At 41.9% G+C, this 25,492-nt stretch overlaps 1 protein-coding gene across 2 annotated transcripts in view; it reads right to left on the reverse strand.

The window, feature by feature from the left end:
* Positions 1-2,095: 2,095 nt before the first annotated feature.
* Positions 2,096-25,492, reverse strand: part of samd12 (sterile alpha motif domain containing 12) — a 125,038-nt gene continuing 101,641 nt past the window's right edge. For both annotated transcript variants that reach the window (XM_021571816.3, XM_021571815.3), the window contains exon 5: positions 2,096-6,582. In XM_021571816.3, the coding sequence (XP_021427491.2) occupies positions 6,560-6,582 (23 nt within the window). In that variant the 3' untranslated portion in view covers positions 2,096-6,559. The remainder of the gene's footprint in view (positions 6,583-25,492) is intronic.

Raw genomic sequence — 25,492 nt, forward strand, 5'->3', positions numbered from 1 at the left:
CCTGTAATTTTCATCATAGGTACACTTCAACTATGACAGACAAAATGAAAAAAAAAATCCAGAAAATCACATTGTAGGATTTTTAATGAATTTATTTGCAAATTATGGTGGAAAATAAGTATTTGGTTACCTACAAACAAGCAAGATTTCTGGCTCTCACAGACCTGTAACTTCTTTTTTAAGAGACTCCTCTGTCCTCCACTCGTTACCTGTATTAATGGCACCTGTTTGAACTTGTTATCAGTATAAAAGACACCTGTCCACAACCTCAAACACTCACACTCCAAACTCCACTATGGCCAAGACCAAAGAGCTGTCAAAGGACACCAGAAACAAAATTGTAGACCTGCACCAGGCTGGGAAGACTGAATCTGCAATAGGTAAGCAGCTTGATTTGAAGAAATCAACTGTGGGAGCAATTATTAGGAAATGGAAGACATACAAGACCACTGATAATCTCCCTCGATCTGGGGCTCCACGCAAGATCTCACCCCGTGGGGTCAAAATGATCACAAGAACGGTGAGCAAAAATCCCAGAACCACACGTGGGGACCTAGTGAATGACCTGCAGAGAGCTGGGACCAAAGTAACAAAGCCTACCATCAGCAAGGGCATTGAAGATGAAACGTGGCTGGGTCTTTCAGCATGACAATGATCCCAAACACACCGCCCGGGCAACGAAGGAGTGGCTTCGTAAGAAGCATTTCAAGGTCCTGGAGGGGCCTAGCCAGTCTCCAGATCTCAACCCCATAGAAAATCTTTGGAGGAAGTTGAAAGTCCGTGTTGCCCAGCAACAGCCCCAAAACATCACTGCTCTAGTGGAGATCTGCATGGAGGAATGGGCCAAAATACCAGCAACAGTGTGTGAAATCCTTGTGAAGACTTACAGAAAACGTTTGACCTCTGTCATTGCCAACAAAGGGTATATAACAAAGTATTGAGATAAACTTTTGTTATTGACCAAATACTTATTTTCCACCATAATTTGCAAATAAATTCATTCAAAATCCTACAATGTGATTTTCTTGATTTTTAATCATAATTTTGTCTGTCATAGTTGAAGTCTACCTATGATGAAAATTACAGGCCTCTCTCATCTTTTTAAGTGGGAGAACTTGCACAATTGGTGACTACATACTTTTTTCCCCCACTATATATATATATATAAACTTGCACTCTCCGCTGTGGCCAGAGCACCCCTGTGTTCTAATGTTTAGTTTGACACGCCAAAAGGGATGAGCAGCTTAGTGTCCAACATGTTTAAATCATAGGACAGCCTGTGTGTTCAACACGCCTGAAAGAGGGGATGCAGAGAGAAGAGAGAGAGAGCAGAGATACAAAAGAGGTTGGAGGGGGAAAAGAGGTACGGTAACGAGAGAACAAGGGTTCAATAGACCAAAGGGAAGAAATGAGAGGAGAGGGAGACAGATTAAAAAGATTGTGTCCATCTTTCTATCTCGGCCCTGACTCAGAGATGTGTAGAGGGACAGCAGAAGCGATGGATATAATTGGATTGCTTGGAGAGAGAGAGAAAGAGAGACAGGAAAAGAGACAGAGAGAGATAGTGAGAGAGAGAAAACCGGGCAGATTTAATCTAAACAGCCTAACACGCTGAGTGTCTCCTGCGTGTCTTGTGGGCCCTAGTGATTTACTGTCATCTCTCACTCCTCCCCCTTTCCGCTGCATGGCCCAGGGTAAGTGAGTTTTAGTATTGACACCAGCGCACTGCTCCACGGGCGCTGCTTTCACCACCGGCATTTGTGTGTGAAGCTGCTCTCGTGTGTGTGTGTGTGAGCAGATTTGTTCTCAGTCATTTCCATTCATCCAGGACCCAGAGGGAGTACAGAGGCTGGAGCGTGATAACCAGGAGAGATTGTCTACATGCTATAGTATTGTTTAACCACAGTACCACTGATACATCATCTATCTTCAGGATCTGTGTATTCACTCTTTATTCAGCACTGAAGAAAGGTATTCAGTCCCTGTCTGCTGTATTAGTCTACACATAACACAATATAGTGTGTAAAGAAAATGTGGTATATGTAAAAAAAAAACAATATGCAGTGAGGTATGCTCAGTAATGTACACTACAGTATACAGGTTAATATATTTATTAATATATTTATAATATTTCATTGATATCCATGATTAGGCACCCTATATGTAGATTGTGGACCTGGTCTGCATGCCTGTTTGATACAAAAACCCACCATAAAGTTTAAAAAAAACATGCTGTCAAACTGGCCAAAAAATCGTACATTCGTTTTTCTCAATCGATTTCAAGCATTTTTTGGAACAATGTTGTCAATTTTCAAAACAGTGGTCACCAGAACACAGAACTCCGTGGACTTTTGGAAAAGAGTCAAATGCCTTTTCAAAAATGTAGTTGCCTTCTCAAAACATAAAATACATTCATCAAAATGATATTATAGCCTACCATCAACATTGCTAATAGATTCATCAAAAGAACACCACTACCTACAGGAAGATGAACGCAACCAAACTTCTCTTTTGAGTCCGAGCAGACAAAACAGGAAGTTAGTCTGGCTTTTACAAATCCCAGTAGATCAATACATTTTATTTACAGTCAGAAAATCATGATGATCAAAAGTAGAAGTACAACTATCCAAAGGTGCAGAGTTATGGGCAATTCCTGTCCTTATGCATATTTCACCAAACAATTTCATACTCATCAAATAGTCCTGATAAAAAAAAAGCACATTGTGTGCACACGATTCATTCATCAATATCATCACAATCCAATTCCATGTACTCAATACAAAGGCTGGTTTGTTCATTGTTCTGTAGACTTTCCGTTGGTTCACAGAAAAACCATACGCAATAGAAATATGGTAAGGTGGAGGAACACAAACTGATATGAATAGGCCACATGATTACTTAATTATGTGCATCTCTGAATGTCTGCAATATTGTCAAAAATAATGTCATAACAACTAGACAGTCCCAACAGTCATCTAGACCTTTCCATATATTTTAGGGCTACATAATATGACACTGATGGGGTGATTTAGAAATGTGTGCAGTGTACGGATTGCCGGAAACAGTGAGCACAATCGCACAAAGTTCTCTCCTGATTTAAGCTTTTCGTTGCCATGCCACCAGCGTTGCGTCACAACGCGTTGTTTTGAGAGCGTCTTCATTATATTTTCCCCAAATGTACAGTTCCGTATTCATCAATTATGCCTAAGTACAATATCTTTTGTCCAGTTTTTCAGAATTACTGATTAAGTTGTTCCTATTAGTTGTATTAAATGATTCTCTGTTCTCTAATTACGGAAGTTGCTTTTGTTTACATTGTGAACGTAAAATAAACCGCGGGGTAGTCAAAGCCATATGCAACCAAAAGCAACTTTATTTCTCATTATTTCAATTCACAAGATAGAATAAACTCGCGCATCAGCCATCGACAATTTAACCATGGCGATTCTTGAGTTTGGGCGCTGCTGCCATTGGACGTGATGCAACACTGACAGTGAGGTAGCTTTCTTCGATTTCAAAGGAAGCCTTTTCTCAACAGCTGATGGCAACGCCAGACGCCCGATGGCTATAGTGTGGCAGGGCCGTAATTGTGTTATATTATGTGAACAGAACACGTAACAGTACATTTTGTAGTCACTGATGACATTTGAATTTAAACGTTTTGCAAATGGTGATCTAAGATATGCAAGTCAGGTATTAAGACAAGAAAATGACCAGAAGTTCTGTAAATGTATTTGAGCATTTCATCATTGCGGTTTTCTGCTATAGATGTTCCAACACAGACACAAAAACTGCTTGTACGCGATTGAGAAAAACTGTAAAGGGATAGGTTCTAGTTTTTGCCCTAAACTAGCTAGAGGTAGTTTCACGAGCCAATGCTAACTTCCTTTATAGTGGACTCGGAAACATAATCCCAAACTATCCCTTTAACAGTTGTATTAGTTTAAGTGTGTTAACGTGTATGTGTCCTATGTGTGTTTGTGTTTGCGCGTGCATAATATAGGCATATGTATTTATATACACCTGTGAATGTAATGTCTGACTGTGTAGTCACATAATTCCTTGTAAGTCTGCTTCCATTTGCATGTATGTGTGGGTGATGTACTAAGGTTTGTCTTGTGCAATAAGAAAGTAAGGTTTTCTCTTGAGTAACAGTGCACTAGTAAAGTGCCAATGAATAAATTCCAAAAGCGTAAAAAATGTATCAGGGGATTGTGGAAATAGCCAGTTCAGGCAAGTCCTCCGGCACCTTGGCAGAGCTGGCATGGTAATGTGCATTAGGCACCAAACGGGAGAAAATGGGTTCAAACATGGGTCTACCTGGACTTGTCCAATAAGAAACGCTCGGTCTGGTTTTCTGTCGCAAAACTTTTGGTTCCGGTGTGCCCTAATGAACACGACCCAGGTTCGAAATGCCCTGAAAGTCACATGGTGAGTTACCATATACAAAGTCATAATACTTCCTTTACTAAATAACTCATTTACAGCCCAGTTATAGTTGGCAGGAAGGAGCAGCCCATGTTACAGTTCCATTTTATTTATTTTTTATCCAAACACCGCCTTGGGTTAATACTGTAGACTACTTCTCCCAGTTCGGCTATCGACATCCAGATGATGTGAAAAGAAGGTGCCAGGTCCCCCAACTGGCAGCAGGCAGGGCAGGCAGCCCCCACTAGCCAAGAGAGATACTGACACCAGATCTCCACCGAAGCATGAAATAGCCACTTGTGTTTAGTTAAGAACGACTTCATCCCATGTGACTAAGTATCAGCATTCCTTACCTCTCCAATGTCAGGGATGGGCTATTCCAGGCCTGTAGGTCTACACAGTCCTGAAGGTTTAATCAATATTATTAAATGTGCTACTAATGGGCCAACCACCAACTACACAGCATAAGCCAAGCTTCAATCCAAACAATGGACACTCGTAACACAAGACCCAATGTTGCAATTAAATTCAGCTAAACTAATGGCTTTCTCCAGGGTTGGAATTCCCCTACTTCCATTTCTTGACAGCCATTTACTTTTGGGGGATCCCCATTTATTCCTATTCACAGAGAGAAAGTTGTTGTGATGGTGACAATAGGTCATGCTACAGTGGTAGTGATACATGGGTAATAGGAATCACTCCAGCATACTGGCTACAGGGTTTGAAAACACACATATAGTGGACGATGGCCCAAGCAATTGACGGGATTGTTGGCATGACAGTTACATGTGCTTCTAAGTACAGTAAAAGGCCTTTATATTAACAGTGAACGGCCATTTCACATTAACAGTTACAGCAAAGAGTTAGTTTGTCATAAAACAATGAGGGAGATAAATGCCATGTCTCTGATAGACTTGGCAGACATTGGATGGTTTGTTTTTTTTGCACATGGTACATGTTTTTTTGCACATGGTACATGTTTTTTTGCACATGGTACATGTTTTTTTGCACATGGTACATGTTTTTTTGCACACGGTACATGTTTTTTTGCACACGGTACATGTTTTTTTTGCACATGGTACATGTTTTTTGCACACGGTACATGTTTTTTTGCACATTTTCCTTTCTACACTATTTTCAATACAGCTCATATTTAAAATGGGGAGGGGGGGGGGTCTTCAGTGTGATATTTTTCTTCTTTATGTTCTCTTCATCAGTAGAGAAGCACTTGCCTGGTTCTCTCTCAACCACATCTCTCAACCCACCAATTGTCCCATGTAGGTTATCAGTCGTTTACTTTTCACCTGGTTCTCTCTCTCACAAAGTGAGGGAGGGAGAGAGTGGAGCAGGGCAGAGGACACAGATAGGACAACCGAGACAATATTTTCACCAGGCAAGTCCAGACACTGACAATGCACAGAATCAATGCAGACAATAGTCGGAAAAAGAGGGAGAGAGAGTGAAGGAGAAAGGGAACATATAGAAGTGCAAAATGTGTCACCCTCTCGCTGCGCCGACATAGTCAGTGAGGACAGAGCGCGAGAGAGACTGAGAGAAAGAAGACGGAGAGTAAGAGCGAAAGGCTGGTGTACCCAATATGTCTATAAAGTCACCATTAGAAGTCAACAGAATGTTACACACCGGCTCAGTGGTGTATCCTGGGGGTTGTATTCACATAGGACGGCCATGGAGGAATTAACATAGAAGTTTTTTTCAAGTTGATGCCATATTTGACATGTGTGTTTTATCGTTGTTCTCCACAGTCTTTGTGGTTGGATCGTCGGTTGAGGGTTGATAAGTTGTCCAGCTCTTGATGCTTGTTCTCAGAATGCCCTGGGCTAGTGGTGCTTCAGAAGGGGTAGGAGAGTTGGGGTGGCATAGGGACAAATGTAGTGGGAATGCTTTGTTAAAGGCAAGAAAGTGATAGAATGTCTATGATAAGTCACTGGACAAGCCAATGAATTCACTTGTGTGAATGTTTGAGGTTTTGGGACTAAGCGTGGGGTTAAGCTTGGAGTTAGGATTAAGGTTGGGGTCAGGACAGCTCTGATTGGTGGTGGGAGGGGGTCAGATGTAGGAGGTCCGAGGGAGACTGGGTCCTTTTGGCAGCTGGCATCCTGGAACGCCCGGGCTACGGAGAACACTCCAGAGAGGCTGCAGACAAGGAGAGAGAGAGAGAGAGAGAGAGAGAGAGAGAGAGAGAGAGAGAGAGAGAGAGAGGAGGGGGGAGACAAAGAGGGGGGGAATAGAGAGAAAGGAGAGAGCGAAAGGAAGGAGAACAAAGGTGGAATTGAGAAATGGATAAACAGAAAGAATGATGATTAGGAATTTAAAAAAGAAAAGAAATAAGGAGCAAAAAGAAGGGGGGAGCAAAATGAACAGAGTTAAATGATGTACATGAGGAGGAAAGTGGAGATCAAATAGAAAAAGGAGTGTGATAAGCACGGGGCACAGGGGGGCATAAAAATGGATCAGGGGAAAGGGAATTAACAAAAGAGGAGAGAGAAGGAGATGAGTGACAGAGAGGATAAAGGAGAAAGGGAAGAGTAAAAAGAGTGGAGACATAATTATAAAAAGGGCAGAAGCAGAAGGTAATCAATACTGTGGCGCAGCATTGCACTCCAAGGAACACAAATAGGTGGAGAGCTGGTCTGTGTCTATATATGTGTGTGTGTGTGTGTGTGAGAGAGAGAAAAAGCACACGCACAAGAACGAGTCAGGCGGATCAGGGGAGACAATTGACATTTAAAGCTCGGCGACGACAGTGACACAGCACGGGTGACACATGCCAATGCCTCTTTGATGAGTCTGAACTGGTCTCTGAAAGAGTGTCACACACTGTGAATACACCATTTCCAGATTGAAATGAAAAGCAAGAGCCGACGCTGTATTTAACATATAGGCTATGTGGCTGTGCATCAAACAACATACCTCAACATAAAGTTGGGAGCGTTCATGTAAATAGTCCGGGTAAACATTTGATTCGTTTAGCTGTTCAGCAGCCTTATGGCTTGGGGGGTAGAAGCTGTTAAGGAGCCTTTTGGTCCTAGACTTGGCGCTCCGGTAATGCATCCATCCATATGGAAATCAGCATTGACACACACAGCAGTCCATGTCTTCAGTAACTGCCTGTATACAAGCATGTGTCAGACCACACACACAGATACAAAAAGGAGGTAGAGGGCTGTGTGTGTGTGAGGAAGAGAGAGAGAGTGATAGTGGTAGTGATAAGTCTGAAATTCATTACCGTCATGGATACCCTTGACGAGCAGACAGCCTGCCATAGTCTCTCTCCTAATACACGCCACACTTTATAGTGCAGAAAATAGTCAAGGTTTCCCCCCCTCTTTCTCCGTTATGCATATACCACACACACACACACACACACACACACACACACACACACACACACACACACATGTCAAGGTTTTTTCATACATGCACAACCACATATATATACGCACAAACACAGAGATTGAAAAACAGCTTCTATCTCAAGATCATCAGACTGTTAAATAGCCATCACTAGCATATAAGAGGCTGCTGCCTATATACAATGACTGGACACTTTAATAAATGGAACACTAGTCACTTTAATAATGTTACGTATCTTGCATTACTCATCTCATATGTTTATACTGTATTCTATTATTCTACTGTATCTTAATCTATGCCGCTCTGACATTGCTCATCCATGTATTTATATATTCTTAATTCCTTTCCTTTACTTAGAAGTGTGTGTATTGGGTATATGTTGTGAAATTGATAAGATATGACAGCACTGTCGGAGCTAGAAACACAAGCACTTCGCTACACCCGCAATAACGCGTGTATGTGACCAATAAATGTAATTTTATTTGACACAGCCCCCACCCCAACCCATCCCTCCACACACACATTCTTCTCTATAATACATGTACCCTCGTTATAAAGGTGGTAGTCGAGAATCGAGAACAGGCCTCAAGGTTCAAGTCAATGACAAATATTGTATTTTCAATTGATGTCAATGTCAAGAATTCCCTTTTTCTTTGCCTGGAGGAGAAATCAACAGAACAAACGCATACTGCACACACAAACGGAATGCCACGACTGGTTGCCCTGTTCCCGTTGTTTTATACACCTTTCGTATTATTCATCTATCAGCTATGATCTTGTTCTCAACTCTTGCCTTCTTGGCCAGGACTCACTTGAAAAAGAGCCGTCAATCTCAAAGTGACTTCCCCGGTAAAATTAATTAAGGATGATAATCAAATTAAAAAAATCTATAAAATAAAAAAAAATCCCTGATTCACAGGCAATATAAGACAGGTATTTTTTTATTTTTTTTTAGAGATCCGCACATCATTTAAAAAATAACCTTCAAACTGCCTTCGTTAGGAGCTATAATATTAAATGGTGAATAAAAGCGAGTACAATTCTACCGTGCCTTTTAAGAGCCCTCAGAACACCCAGTGAACTCAGATTGACTCAATTCTATTCTGTGTATGCGGCTATGCCTGTGTGCGATTAGTGTGTGTGTGTGTGAGACACAAAAAAAGAGCAATGCACCACGCCCAGTTATTAAACTAACCAATTACTTGGCCCACTCATGCCGTTCACCGCCCAAACAAAGGCTGAAGGTGTTGATTATTAATGTAGCGTTTTGCACTGTAATTTACACATACAGTAGAACCCAACGACAGAGTGTATATTGGCCTTCTCTCCCTCTAGTCGCTTCAGTCACTCTTCTCTCAGTCCCTCTCTAGCCGGTGGTGGCTCCCTTGCCACTGGGCTAAATTATTAATGTGATTCACCCAGTATTAAGATACGAGCAGCAGCCTCTGAAACAGGTACTCACAGGTCGGAATTCTCGAAAGCTCTGAAGAGAATGGGGGAGGAGGTGGGGGGGGGCTTAATCTGTTTTCTCCGGCTCTCCATTTATCTATCTCTATGCATTAATAAATCAGGCCTCATCTCTCATTATTTAATCAGAGCACACCTCTGAGTGTCTGCATCTACCTTTGTATCTCTCTCTCTCGCGCTCCCTCTTTGTGTCTGTCGCTCTCTCTCTCCTCACCTCTGTTCTGCCTCTGTGGTACTCTGTGAGAAAGTGTACGCCTGGAGAGTCACACAGTACCCAGCTAATCGTCAAGCCAGCTTTGAAGTGCCTGATCTGGGCTATAGTCAAGCCTTTCTTGAGGGGTACGAAACGGGACGGGGGTTTGTGATTGGAGATTTTCGAGTTTTTGGGGGTGTGGTAGTCACAAAATTTTGGTCAGCTGGTGATTGTCAAGCAATAAGGTAATTGACTGTAAACACATTTAGCATCTCCTGGCTTCCACACAGTCTAAAAGACACTCACGCAGACCTTTGGAACATCTACATTTGAAAAAGTCTCAAATCCATGTAATATAGCCTACACCTTTACAAGAAATCCATTATTTTAGACAGGTCTAAAGAAACATTATATGAAGAAAATGTAGTAATTTCATTTCAGAATCACATACTCTGAGTTCTCCTTATCAGGGGTGTAACGTACTTAAGTAAAAATACTTTAAAGTACTGCTTAAGTTGTTTTTGGGGGTATCTGTACTTTACTATTTATATTTTGGGCAACTTTTACTTCCCTACATTCCGAAAGAAAAAGAAATGTACTTTTTACTCCCAACATTTTCCATGACATCCAAACGTACATTTTAAATGCTTAACAGGACAGGAAAATTGTCCAATTCACACACTTATCGAGAGAACATTCCTGGTCATCCCTACTGCCTCTGATCTGGCGGACTAACTAGACACAAATCTTTTGTAAATTATGTCTGAGTGTTGGGGTGTGCCCCTGGCTATCCGTACATTTTAAAAACAAGAAAATGGTGCCGCCTGTTTTGCTTAATATAAGTAATTTGAAATGATTTATACTTTTACTTTGATACTTAAGTATATTTAGAAACAAATACTTTTAGACTTTTACTCAAGTAGTATTTTACTGGGTGACTTCCACTTTTACTTCAGTAACGTTCTATTAAAAGGTATCTATACTTTTACTCAAGTATGACATTTGGGTACTTTTCCACCACCGGTCCTGGCCATGCCAAATAGCTGTGGGCTACACTAGTTCATTCATCAGAGAAGATTTTCTTGGAATTCTGTGGCATTTGACATTTTATAGTATAAGAATTGAACAAGCGGAATAAAATAGAAAGGATATTTTCTACAAAGGATTTGAGGGAGTGCGCACATGCGGCTATTCTGCGTTGAGCGGTTAACTAAGAAAATAGGTACTCCTGTATGCTTAATTTAGAGTTATTTATGTAACTTTAGTTTTTCTACAAATGTTGGGCTATGTTTTGATTTTTAATACATTGTAAGGCTGCATGATGTGACTAATGACTTGAAGAAAAAAAAATACAATATGCAATGATTACATTTCTCTAAAACAGGTTATAGGCTACATGTGCACCACCAAGTCAGAACAGTAGGCTAAATCAAGAGGGGGAAATGTTGGATGACTGTTCAAAACGTTTTTTCCCCCAGAGTTCCCAGTTGTCTTGAACTCACTGAAGTCAGATTTCCCAGTTACGAGTTAAGTTGAGTACAAATCATGCTTCATTGACAGCATGGCCAATGTTGAATGTTTATCATTTTAAACTTGGAAAAGAGACCATTAAACCTAGACTTGGGACCACACAGTCACTCCACTGAATAACAGGCTAGTGACTGCTTTGCAATGCTTGCAGTTAGCCACTGTCACTGATTCCTTCCAAACCTTTCAAACTTGTGTAATGTTTATGTCCATGAGCACCGATATGTTTTATCTATAATTTCTCAACATCATTTCTCTTCATATGACAAGAATTAAAAAACGATTTGCCAGTATATTGTCGACTTGATTCATGATGATGAATGCTAGTTAAGATTTTGAAAGGATGATGTTGACATGATCAGTCCAATCAAAGCTACTGTATATATAATGTGATTTGACATAATTTTATCTGTGGCCAATTACCTTGAGCCTTCTTGGACGGGCACTTCTAATGTAACTCTATGGCAGCACCCAGGGGGCTTGAATTTTCGAGCTCTACCCTTAGACTTGGAGGTGTCCCCATGAGTGACAGAACACTGAGCCAGTCACGGCGCAACTAGAGAACATTACCAACCCTTACTCTCCATATTTTCCACTGGCTGCCCCACCACCACAGAAAGCACTGAGCTAGGCTGAAACACCTGCATTTTGGAGCTGCCTTACTCAAAGGAAGCAAAAATGAGACCATGTCTGTTTGCGGCTTTATTAACTCAATGGTTTTTTTTTGTGTGTGTTTTTTTGTACATTTGGTGAAGGATCGGTGATGATCTAGGGGTGCTTTAGCAAGGCTGTAATCTGGTAGATTTGTCTCTATGAATTTATTTTCTTTGCTTTAGAGGTCTGACATGTTGCCCAACATGAGCTCATGGGCTCTCATGAAGTGTTTGATTAGATTTTCAATCACATTTGCATTGATGTCAGAGTGATTAGAGGGACACTAGAGTGCTGAGTACCAGGCAGTTAGCAAGTTTGGTAGGCTACTAATGACCATCAGCAGTATCAGAGCTTGGAAAAGCCTAATTAACGTGACTAAACAGTCACATATAATTTGACTCTTGACCGCCGGTGTGGCGATAATATGCTCACCGCAACAGCCCTAGGTGTGGTCTCATTTGTGATTGGATGGTATCCATTTTTGTGTGTGAGATCTGGTGTTTGACTGGCTCTTTTCCCTCTGTTTCGGGTTTTATGCCATCTCAGAAGGGCTGTTGTTTTGGTGACGGACATTACGTTTACTTGGTCTCTGAGACCTTCACAATTGAAGATAGTCTAACCAGGCCTGAAACGGAATGCCCTTCGTCTGATGTGCTTTAAGCAAGCAAATGATCAGTGAATGTATTTCTACTATCTGGTTGGTCTACGTACTCATTACTGCAGCAGCATTTGCTCACGCACGCACACGAAGGAGGATATTGTTTAGATACTTATAGCTCACAGATAGGGTTTTAGCAAAGCCTTGTTCCACAGTGTGCCTTCAAAATAGGTCATCCTGTTCTCGGGCTGTTCGTGAGTTCCCTTTTCCCCTGCCCCGATATCACAACATAAACAAAGACGGATGTTTTTCCCCTCTACGAAACAGAAAAACTCTTGCTCATCAGCATAACCAAGTGAGGTTAAGTAAATAAGTCTTATTTGTTTTATGCGGAGGGAGTCGTTCGGTCTTTGTTATGACATGTCACACAGTTTTTTGTTTGTCGCATTTCTTCCTGCAACTGCAAACCCCCACTAGTACTCAAACTGTCAATGTTTTATGCGGAGGGAGTCGTTTGGTCTTTGTTATGACATGTCACACAGGTTTTTGTTTGTCACATTTCTTCCTGCCACTGCAAACCCCCACTAGTACTCAAACTGTCAATGTTTGTAATTAGGATTAGGAGAAAGATTTTGTTTTGGGGAATCTGGGACTGACTGGGCGTTTGGGGCGAGGGGAGGGTGTGTGCATGGCGGCAAAGTGGGATATAAACATACAGGTAACCAACAAAATAATGGAAACACTTGAGGCAAACAAGGTATATTTCTTTATTGAATATTACTAACATATTAAACACATTTTGGCCAAGGGATCCGTGGACTAAGTTGATAGCCTGGGGTCCGCCAAAAATTATTGAATTGTGCACTGATCAAGCATCTCACAGGCAAAGCCCACACGCCTGTCTTGTATTGTGCTTGTGATTGGTTTATTCAAATAACTCATTTGACAAAGTCATGTCAATCAAATCAACGGATGCATTTCGTTCATGCAAGGTCAATGTTATCTCGCTCCTTTTAATTTCTCCAGGCCTGGCTAGCAATCATGGAAAAAGGTGCCGGGTCAAACAACAGGTAAGGAAATATTCGAAATGTTGGATAAATTCATGACCGAAGAAGGATTAAGCTGGGAAATACGTGCGGCTGTATGCACAAATGATACGGCGGCGGCAATGACCAGTCGCAAGAGTCGGATAGTCGCAAGAATAAAGGCTGTCAACCCCAAGATAGTGGGCGCCCAATGCATGTTACACACGACAAGCAATTGCATCCAAAGCCATGGATCAAGACTTCTGTGCTTAATAAGGTTGTGACGGGAGTTAATTTTGTGAAATCAAGGCCACCGTAGTCACGTCTGTTGGCACATCATTGCAAAGAAATGGACGTGGAACATGACACTGGTTTCACTCCGAGCTGCGGTGGCTCTCCCGCAGAAAAGTGTTACAGCAGGTGTTTGACCTACGCACACAGATGTGCAAGTTTCTGAAAGAGGACAAACTTTCATTTTTTTCTCCAATTTAGAATGGATTGCTAAACATGCCTACCTCGCTGATTTTAACATATTTAACTTATCCATGCAAGGAGATTATGCCTCTATTCTGGAGGTGCGAGGCACGATCAATGCTTTCAGGACGGAAATTGAAATTTGGCTAACAAGGCTACAGAACGGGATTACTGACATGTTTTTGGACACAAACATTCCATCAGTGAACATAGTGAGAGACAATCATCACGCTTCATGGAGTGAGTATATAAATTCATACTTCACGGAGAAACACAAATGATTGGGACTGGGTCCGTGATCCGTTTGCCCTCGCCATGATATCTAAGAGCGGACATTGTGGAATGGCTGAAGAGGAGTTGGAGTTATCCTGTAATAGGACACTGAAGATCAAAATCCAGCAAATGTCTCGTGGATTTCTGGCCTACTGTGAAAAAGAGTATCCTGAACTTACCACTGAGGCCATGACGATTTTGCTGCCCTTTCCTGCATCTTTCTCTACATTGACAGCAATGAAGAAAGTACAGGGCTTGGTTGCAGGTGGAATATGAAATGTGTCTGTCATCCATCCCACCAAGAATAAACAAGCCCTCAACTAGAGGCAGCCACACCCATCACATTTACGTAGGACACTAATAGTTACTGAAGAATAAGATGCCAATACTGATATGCGGTTTGTAGGTATGTGCATCTTTCCCTTTCCCTGATGATTTGATACTCATCTAGATACATGTGCTCGGACACAATACAGGAACGATACGTTTTGGATGAAAACGGTGCGATTAGAGAATGAATCGATGAGATTCGGTTCGATACACTTACAGTTGTTGCATAAACACATCCATTTTCCATTCTAAATTCAAATCTGCTGCCGATGGAGCTCATGAGCTGGGCCTCTCTGAGATGGATTTGTCTGAGCTGACGTTTGTGTTTGTGTGTGTAAATGATGTGCACTACATGACCAAAAGTATGTGGACACCTGCTTGTCGAACATCTCATTCCAAAATCATGGGCATTAATATAGACTTGGTCCTCCCTTTGCTGCTATAACAGCCTCCACTCTTCTGGGAATGCTTTCCACTAGATGTTGGAACATTGCTGCGGGGATTTGCTTCCATTCAGCCATAAGAACATTAGTGAGGCCGGGCACAGATGCTGGGCGATTACGTCTGGTTCGCAGTCAGCGTTCCAATTCATCCCAAAGCTGTTCAATGGGGTTGAGAACGGCACTCTGTGCAGGCCAGTCAAGTTCTTCCACACCATTTCAGTATGGGGATCACTTTGTGTATGAGGGCATTGTCATGCTGAAACAGGAAAGGGCCTTCCCCAAACTGTTGCCACAAAGTTGGAAGCACAGAACTGTAGCATTAAGATGTACCCTCACCAAAACATAATGGGCCTAGCCCCATGAAAAATAGCCCCAGACCATTATTTCTCCTTATCCAAACTTTACACTTGGCAATATGCATCGGGTCAGGTAGCGTTCTTCTGGCATCTGCCAAACCAACATTTGTCCGTCTGTTGTTGCTTGACCACGAGATTCTTGCGTCCAGTCTGCATGGTTAATGCAGCACATGCAACAATGTTGACAATGATGTTTCCGCTTTGCTTCTTAATATAAATCCACAAGCGTTCTATATTTACACTATTAGCTTGTTTTTCTTAAATCTGCAAACTAGTTTGCCGCTAAATCGTGTTAGCTTCTAATGCTAATCGCTAGTTAGCTGGCTAGCTAGCTAATAAATGTACTAAGTCAGAGCAAATGTAGCTAGCTATACATTGATGGTGTAGGTCTAAATCAGCATGTTTGTGCAACAGTATCTTGCAAATCAAAGAGGAATAGGCAAAGCATGAATATGTTGGATACACAAATAAACTTTTAATGTAGCCAAAGATGATAGGGTCCCCTAGGAAACACTGACCAACACTTTGGTTCCTACCCCTGTCACAATAACTCCCCCCTGGCATTTTCTATCGTTATCATGTCAAACAACACTGTATTCAAAGTGCCCATTATTTATACTCTAACTATTGAATTATAATAATTATTTTATTCCAACAGTTCACCTAAGTTCCCTGTAAATCATCATAGTACGATGCCATGATGCCTCCATTCTCAAATGTCTTTACTACATGTTATGGTACTCAGCAGGGGACCATACTTAACTCACTACCAGCACTATGTTCTCTTTAGTATGCAGAAAGATTACTCTTTGCCACATAACTTCTCTAGGGCTTTCACTTAGTGATGCAACACAAAAAAAACAAAGAACATGTGAGTGCAGAAATGTTGAAAGTACTGTAAATGTGCCATGAGCATTACTGTAGGCGGTCCAGAAATGTTTAATGATGGTGGTGATGGCGTCATGAGCTTCCACTTTCAAGGAGGTTACAGTGTTATTGCGTTAATCTCAAGACCGTTATCACATGGTTATTGTAGGTCCAGCATGGGTGAATGCAAAGATATGTTGTAGCTCCAAAATTGGTTCCAGGTAAGGTAGTCTATTGGTTGTAGCTAGTAGTGTATTCACCATATCTCTAGCATTGGTTCCAGCTATAATACCAGTTGTAGCTCAAGCATTAGCTGTATTAGCATTAGCTGACTGCTAAACAAGGCTGCTAAATAGTTACCAGGACTACCTAAATAGTATTGTAATCAAGTAGTTTGTAAAGATTTTCGGTTTTGGGTTACCGAGATTAGGTGTACACTAGCTCTGGTAAACCTTGTTGCTACATCATCGCAGACATTGGAGTTTGCTGAATAATTAATTTACTTTGGGGCTCAGGTATTCTACTGCAGTTTTGGCACCACTCTTGGTTCCTTCTGCTAGTTAGGGGAGGAGAGAGTCGGGGGCTGCAGCCTTGCCCAGTCCCAGCACAGCTTTCACCTGACACTGATAAATACCTGAGGAATGGGACACACTCGAGAGCTCCGCTATGGCGTCATTAACCTTGTAAAACCGAACCCCGAGCCCATGATTAACGGCAGCCCATTATGTGCTATTAAACACCATCACGGGAGCGTCCCGTAGCCCATACCAAAACACACAACTACAGCTGCCAAAGACGTAGGGGCTTACTTCGTGTAGCTAACTTTTCTAAGTGTGGCTATGTAACGATTCCCATAGGAGGAAAGCTGTTACATAAAGCCATAGGCCTCTAGTTCTTGCAGGAGGGCCAATATGCTTATGATATAATTGTATGGTAGTATATGGACCAAAATGCTCTATACTCCTGTTCTGTGTCACGTTTGCAGTGTCTCTTACATGTTTCTCCTCCCCGTTTATTTAAAAGGCTGTTATTGTTTATTAAAATTGAATAAAACGCTGCAGAGTCCCCATAGAGTCTGGGCGATAAGCACAATACCCTAACACAGGAACAAAGTGTTGTTTTTTTTTACATATGAAAAGAAGGGTAAAGAAGAAAGAGGCAGAGAGAATGAAGCGGGGAATGAAACAGAAAGAGAGCGAAGGTAGCATGCAGGATGGGAGTCGAGAGAAAAGGAAGGCAGAGGGAGCGAGAGACGGGGGGGGGGGGGGGGGGGAGAGAGAAAAGGAAGGCAGGGAGTGCAAGAGACGGGGGGAGAGAAAAGGGAGGCAGAGAGTGCGAGAGACGGGGAGAGCGGGTGGGAACGAGAGAGAAGGGAGAAAGATGAAGAGTGCTATTCCCTGATGTGACTCTCGGTAGGCTATTCGCAGCTACTGCTCGGAGGATTAGTGCATTTACACTTCGGCTTAAAAATAGTCCCCGTGATAATTTATTGAGCTGGAGCGCACCGTCTCGCATTGTGCTCCTAGAGCTCTTGCCCTGACTATGCACTGTTCCAGGCATGAGACCTTTTGCTCACTCCCTACAGAACCTCAATGTCATTTACAGTGGCAAGAAAAAAGTATGTGGACCCTTTGGAATTACCTGAACTTCTGCATAAATTGGTCATAACATTTGATCTGATCTTCATCTAAGTCACAACAATAGACATACAGTCTGCTTAACTGAATAACAATTATACGTTTTCATGTCTTTATTGAACACCGTCTAAACATTCACAGTGCAGCGTGGGGAAAGTATGTGAACCTTTGGATCTAATAACTGGTTGACAGCAATAACCTCAACCAAATGTTTTTTCAGGAGGAATTTTGGACCATTCCTCTTTACAAAAACTGTTTCAGTTCAGCAATATTCTTGGGATGTCTGGTGTGAACCGCTCTCTTGAGGTCATGCTACAGCCTCTCAATATGGTTGAGGTCTCTGACTGGGCCACTCCAGAAGGCGTATTTTCTTCTGTTGAAGCCATTCTGTTGTTGATTTACTTGTGTGTTTTGGGTCGTTGTCTTGTTGCACCACCCAACTTCTATTGACTGACAGATAGGCTTACATACTACTGCAAAATATGTCATGATAAACTTGAGAATTCATTTTTCCGTTGATAGCAAGCTGTCCAGGCCCTGAGGCAGCAAAGCAGCTCCAAACCATGATGCTCCCTTCACCATACTTTATAGTTGGGATGAGGTTTTGATGTTAGTGTGCTGTGCCTTTTTTTTCTCCACACATAGTGTTGCGTGTTCCTTCCTTCCAAACAACTCAACTTTAGTTTAATCTGTCCACAGAATATTTTGGAACATCCAGATGCTATTTTGCCAACTTCAGATGTGCAGCAATGTTTTTTTTGTCTTACTGTGGACTGATGAACATCAAGGCTTTTAGATATACTTTTGTAACCCTTTCCAGCTAAATTCAAGTCAACAATTCTTAATCTTAGGTCTTCTGAGATCACTTTTGTTCGAGGCATGGTTCACATCAGGCAATGCTTCTTGTGAATAGCAAACTCTAATGTTGTGAGTATTTTTTATACGGCAGGGCAGCTCTAACCAACATCTCCAATCTCATCTCAATGATTGTACTCCAGGTTAGCTGACTCCTGACTCCAATTAGCTTTTGGAGAAGTCATTAGCCTAGGGGTTCACATACTTTTTCCAAGCTACACTGTGAATGTTTAAATGATGTATTCAATGTAGGCAAGAAAAATGCAATAATGTGTGTTTTTAGTTTAAAAACTTATTCGGGATCGATGTCCCTTCCACGGGAGAGTTGAGCTAACGTAGGCTAATGCATGAGGTTGTAAGTAACAAGAGCAGGACATAGACATATCTGATATTGGCAGAAAGCTTAAATTCTTGTTAATCTAACTGCACTGTCCAATTTACAGTAGCTATTACAGTGAAAGAATGCCATGCTATTGTTTGAGGACAGTGCACAGTTTTGGGCATGAAACGTTCTTAATAAACAAATTAGGCATATTTGGGCAGTCTTGATACATAATTTTGAACAGAAATGCAATGGTTCATTTGATCAGTCTAAAACTTTGTACATACATTGCTGCCATCTAGTGGCCAAAATCCAAACCGCAGTTGGGCTGGAATAATACATGATGGACTTTCTCTTGCATACAAAAAAAAGTTTTTTTCTTTCTTTGTATTATCTTTTACCAGATCTATTGTGTTATATTCTCCTACATTCCTTTCACATTTCCACAAAGTGTTTCTTTTAAAATGGAACCAAGAATATGCATATACTTGCTTCAGGGACTGAGCTACAGGCAGTTAGATTTGCGTATGTCATTTTAGGCGAAAATTGAAAAAAAGGGGTGGATCCTTAAGAGGTTTTTAAGCAGACTGTGTTTGTCTGTTGTTGTGGTTTAGATTGAATTTTATGACCAATTTATGCAGAAATCCAGATAATTCCAAAGGTTTTTTTCTTCTTGCCATTGTACTTTAGTTTGATCCAAGGAATGACGGAACAATGCAACGTGGTGAAATCAATCATGGCGTCTTGTGCTACATCAATTAGGTTTACCATGCACTGTAGCTTCAAATGTTACATTCATTGTCTTTTAAATCCAGGATATAGCTTTCACATGAAAAAGCAGTGCTTTCTTTCCATTCACTGTCCTTTAAATGTCCATCAGACCGCCACGTATTCTTGGAGCATAGTCTTGAAAAGACTCCTTGAATCATTTAGCATCCTCACCCAAACAAGGGCTCTTCGATGTCAACACAGAAGTCATTGGCAATTCAATTCAAAGTCAATATGATTTGAGAGTCCTTCAAAACTCTACAGTATAAGACATGATCTTATATCGTCCAATTTTAGAAAGGGGGAAGTGTATCAATAGCTAAGGTTAAGGGGATCATCAGTCAGTGAGTCAGTCTTTCACAGCTGAAGCGAATTTCATTTTCTATAGAAATATGATGACTCGACAGAATGGACAGAAGTGATGGAGATCATTGAGAAAGACAAGGAAGTGAGTCCAGTAAGGAATCACAATGTTTGGGCCTCAGCAATTTTATGTCCAAAACAACCTTGATCTGCGTGGTGTTGTTTGAATAATGATAACCTCACACACTGCGGGGTTGAAAACTCCTCATATCCACGTGTTACTGTGGTAACGGAACCTTATTTCTCTCATATTCTGCCAACTCAATGGCAGAATGTACTGAATGTTGTCTCTCGCTCGAGTGCAAAATTGGTTTCAACAAGGTCAAATGTCGAAGGAGAGAGAGAGTGAGGAAGGCAGCTGTGCAAGACAAGGCGGCAGTCTTGGCTCATGGGTTGTGTGAGGTATTGTGGAATGTTATTTTCTCTTTACACAGGTTATAACCTTTGTTTATATAGTTAGCTAGAATAAAAGTTCAAATAAATAAATAAAATGTATATATACTTAAAATGTATATACCACTTAAAAAGATGAGAGAGGCCTGTAATGTTCATCATAGGTACATCATAGGAACATTGACAGACAAAATGAGATTTTCTTTTTTTTTTTTAAATGAATTTATTTGCAAATTATGGTGGAAAATAAGTATTTGGTCACCTACAAACAAGCAAGATTTCTGGCTCTCACAGACCTGTAACTTCTTCTTTAAGAGGCTCCTCTGTCCTCCACTCGTTACCTGTATTAATGGCACCTGTTTGAACTTGTTATCAGTATAAAAGACACCTGTCCACAACCTCAAACAGTCACACTCCAAACTCCACTATGGCCAAGACCAAAGAGCTGTCAAAGGACACCAGAAACAAAATTGTAGACCTGCACCAGGCTGGGAAGGCCTTAATCTACAATAGGTAAGCAGCTTGGTTTGAAGAAATCAACTGTGGGAGCTGGAAATGGAAATGGAAGACATACAAGACCACTGATAATCTCCCTCGATCTGGGGCTCCACGCAAGATCTCACCCCGTGGGGTCAAAATGATCACAAGAACGGTGAGCAAAAATCCCAGAACCACACGTGGGGACCTAGTGAATGACCTGCAGAGAGCTGGGACCAAAGTAACAAAGCCTACCATCAGTAACACACTACGCCGCCAGGGATTCATATCCTGCAGTGCCAGACGTGTCCCCCTGCTGAAGCCAGTACATGTCCAGGCCCGTCTGAAGTTTGCTAGAGAGCATTTGGATGATCCAGAAGAAGATTGGGAGAATGTCATATGGTCAGATGAAACCAAAATATAACTTTTTGGTAAAAACTCAACTCGTTGTGTTTGGAAGACAAAGAATGCTGAGTTGCATCCAAAGAACACCATACCTACTGTGAAGCATGGGGGTGGAAACATCATGCTTTGGGGCTGTTTTTCTGCAAAGGTGCCAGGACGACTGATCCGTGTAAAGGAAAGAATGAATGGGGCCATGTATCGTGAGATTTTGAGTGAAAACCTCCTTCCACCAGTAAGGGCATTGAAGATGAAACGTGGCTGGGTCTTTCAGCATGACAATGATCCCAAACACACCGCCCGGGCAACGATGGAGTGGCTTCGCAAGAAGCATTTCCAGGTCCTGGAGTGGCCTAGCCAGTCTCCAGATCTCAACCCCATAGAAAATCTTTGGAGGGAATTGAAAGAGATCTGCAAATTAGTCATTTAGGTCAACTTTGGATCATTCAGAGATCCTCACTGAACTTCGGGAGAGAGTTTGCTGCACTGAAAGTAAAGGGGCTGAATAATTTTGCACGCCCAATTTTTCAGTTTTTGATTTGTTAAAAAAGTTTGAAATATCCAATAAATGTCGTTCCACTTCATGATTGTGTCCCACTTGTTGATGATTCTTCACAAAAAAATACAGTTTTATATCTTTATGTTTGAAGCCTGAAATGTGGCAAAAGGTCGCAAAGTTCAAGGGGGCCGAATACTTTTGCAAGGCACTGTACATACATACATACACAGCCATATCGCTTAGCGACAGCAGTCGTTAATTTACTTTAAAATTAAACAGGATAATGCATTCATTATCCACCATGATTTCACTATCATTTATAATATCATTAACTACTTTCTTTAAATTGCATATCTGTAGAAGTGGCAAAATCCAGTGGAATGCTTGCGTCGCCAGGCAAATCCCCCAAAATATAGATTTTTCTATACATTTACTTTGTGTGGAACAAGTAAGCTAAACAAGTGACTTAACCCTCCCAAGTCTGGGCGGTAATTCGAGTGGTCAGGGAAGAACAGCCAGTCCTCCCACGCAATCATATCACCAATCAACAAAAATCTAATTTGGAGGCCTTCAGTCCTGAAAAACGTTGTGAAGCGATTTTATTCCGCATGAGTGGAGCAGCATTTCACGTGTAAACTAATTCTGCTGTCTCGTAAATAAATAAGAAATCACTTCAAACAATTAGTTCTGCCGGTGTGTGTGTATGTGTTGGATTGACTAATTTCAGGTTGATTACTTATAGTAATTGTTTCTTGCTTGTGTTAGGGATACGGGAAGACAGAAGAAAAAAGGGAGAAGTGGACAAGCCTGGACTTCATTACCAGATTCTTGAGCAACATTTTGTCTTATGTTCCCTAAATGAAAACAATGCACGGACTGCAGACTGACCGATCTCTAATTCCCTTACTGAAAGTAGAGACATAGTGCGGCAAACCATAAAGCTGAACATGGCATAAAAATTGTTTTTAGATGTAGCAAAGCGTAACATGTGTGGTAGGTCATCATACTCACTAGGGCCAGGAGTTACTCGAGACCATGTGACCTGACCAGGAAAAAGTCTTGGCTCTAATAAACAACCAGATGTCAGTTTATGATGAGTGACTTGACACAGGGAACACACCGCACTCTTGGTTAGCAATGTTGGTTAGCAACATAGCTAACGATTAGCTTACAAACTGCTGCAAGCAGTCTGCTGCAATCACATCAGTGGTATATAATTTGGCACATACAGACATAGTAAGCTATTACAGTTGTCTATGACATGCTAATTACAGTGTTAAAGACAGGCCCCAATGATGGAAGGTTAAAAGGCAACATTACGGGGCTGTGCAGCTCTGTCACAACACACAGGTGAAATATGGAAACAGCTGTGGGAGCCAAACGCGGAACCGCCAAAGACTTATGCGAGGGGGAGGGGCAACGCTGCCACTGCTCTCTCTGTACCCTTGAGCGAGATGGCACTTCACCTTAACTGCCTTAAAATCGTGGCCAGTTTGATGTGCACTACCCTGTTCACGAAAATGGTTAGCTCCTACAGACAGTGAGTAACTTTGCCGTGGCTTGCTATATAAAGCAGGCAGACAGGCATCGAGACATTCAGTTACTGTTGAATGTTAGGATTGGAAAAACAAGTGACCTAAGCGACTGAGCGTGTTATGATAGTCAGTGCCAGATGCGCTGGCTTTTCACGCAAACAAAAAACATCCAGTCAGAGGTCAGCCCTGTGGGCAAAAACAGCTCATTGATGAGAAGTTGGAGGATGGCAAGAATCGTGTAAGCTAACAGGCGGGCCATTTAACTGGCAAATAATAGCACAGTACAACAGTGGTGCTCAGAACGGCCTCCCGGTTCCTGTTGTGTCATGATGATGACAGAGTCAGGATTTGGTCTAAGCAGCTTGAGTCCATGGCCCCATCCTGTCTGGTGTCAACAGTACAGGATGTTGGCAGTGGTGTGGGGAATGTTTTCCTGGCACACGTTAGGTCCCTTGATACCAACTGAGCAAAGTTTCCATACTTGAAGAATTCAGGCCGTTCTGGTACCAGATGGGTACCTAATAAATGGGCCACTGAATGTATATCGACCTGTGGTAAAACGGGATATTATGTAAGTGTCAGCTATGTGTAGGTCCCGGTGGATATCGGCGGGGGCATCTGTCGGCTAACGTGGGATAAATATTCATATGTGGCGGGGAGGGGAGAGACCCCGGGGGAGTAAGTGTCACCTATCAAGGCCGTCATTGGCCATTCACCACTGCAGCATGTCCCAGCGTGCTCTCAAGTCAATGTGGCCTCGCTGCTGTAGAACTCTACAGTGATGGTTCAGTGATGTGTGGTGCTACACTGTTACAGGACAGTAGGTCTGGTATAAAATATGATATACCTATACCGGTACATAATGTTGGTGGGTACATAATGATGTTGGGTCAAGCCAAGTGACACTAAGGACACAGAGGGAGGCTGATGTCAGTATGGTATCTGCAAGCAAGTGGTATAACATGCACAGCTGGTAAATGAGACTACTGGAGGGGCAAATGGAACATGTTGACTGATACTACTACAGTACTCCTAAAATATACTGCTATAAGTACTAAGGGATTGGATTTATATACAGTAGCACTCCAACTACACAAATACCTGTGGACAGTATGGGGTGGAACTCATCTCATCAACTGTTGGTCTATTGGATATGACGGAATCACTCGACAAATATCAACAATCATATCGGTTGTTGATCGAACAGCATATTAGTGAGTAAAACCGATTGAGTACTTCAACTGTATAAGCCTCAGCAGTGGAATCAGGAATGGTCTGATGGAGAAGTGAAAGAGAAAAAGGGAACAGTTTGTGCTCAAATGATGATTAATCAGCGTGGTGCTGTTCGTTCTCACGCGTTCCAGTCCAATGTGTCACCTGTTCTCACCGCCCACACGCCACTGACTAATCACAGCCTGAGACATCTGCCCTGCTCCTCCCCCTACACCCCCCGCCCAATCAGGGCCCGGTATGAATGAGCAAAGCCTTTGTTTGACTAAGGAGGGAGAGGATAGGCCGCACCCATCTAACCACCCGAGCAGCACGCATGCGCACACACACACACACACACACACACACACACACACACACACACACCTTTGCTCCCCCTGCTAGGTGACGTTGAAATGTAAAAATTAGGCCGCATCAGCTATGGATGAGAGCATAAGATATGGGTAGAAATAAATGACTGTAAGAGTGTGTGGACTGGTAAGTGTGTGTGGGGGGAGAGAGAGAGAGAAGACAGATGGACTACAGCAAGAAAGTAAAAGTGAGGGAGGGGAAAAAACAGAGGTGGGTGAAAGAGCGGGAGAGAGAGAAGCAGGAGAGAGGGAGTAAAAGTGAGCGAGAGATGAAAAAACTAGAGTGAGGGAAGAGGGTATGAGAACAGAGGACACAAGCTTGATCTGTGATCCTTGTGATCTGCAATTACACATCTTTCTCTTTATATCGCCCCCTCTGACTGTATGTTGAGAGCCTTGAATGAAGGCAGTGTAGCAGGGAGACAATTGTAAATCAATTTTCTACCTAAGCACCTATGATAATCACTCCTTCTACAGGAAATTGCTTCCCACACAATTCTATTAAGGGCAGAAAACAAAAGAGAGAATTACTGTAAGTCGCTGAATTTTTATTGTGCACAAAATGTTTAATCTAATTCAAAACCCCAAAACAAAGAAATAAACAAACCGACTCTGTATTTTGGAGAGTTCCCCCGATGAAACAGAGGTTTA

This window comes from Oncorhynchus mykiss, chromosome 18, assembly GCF_057628025.1.
Source record: "Oncorhynchus mykiss isolate SJ-2025 chromosome 18, ASM5762802v1, whole genome shotgun sequence".
Classification (NCBI taxonomy): domain Eukaryota; kingdom Metazoa; phylum Chordata; class Actinopteri; order Salmoniformes; family Salmonidae; genus Oncorhynchus; species Oncorhynchus mykiss.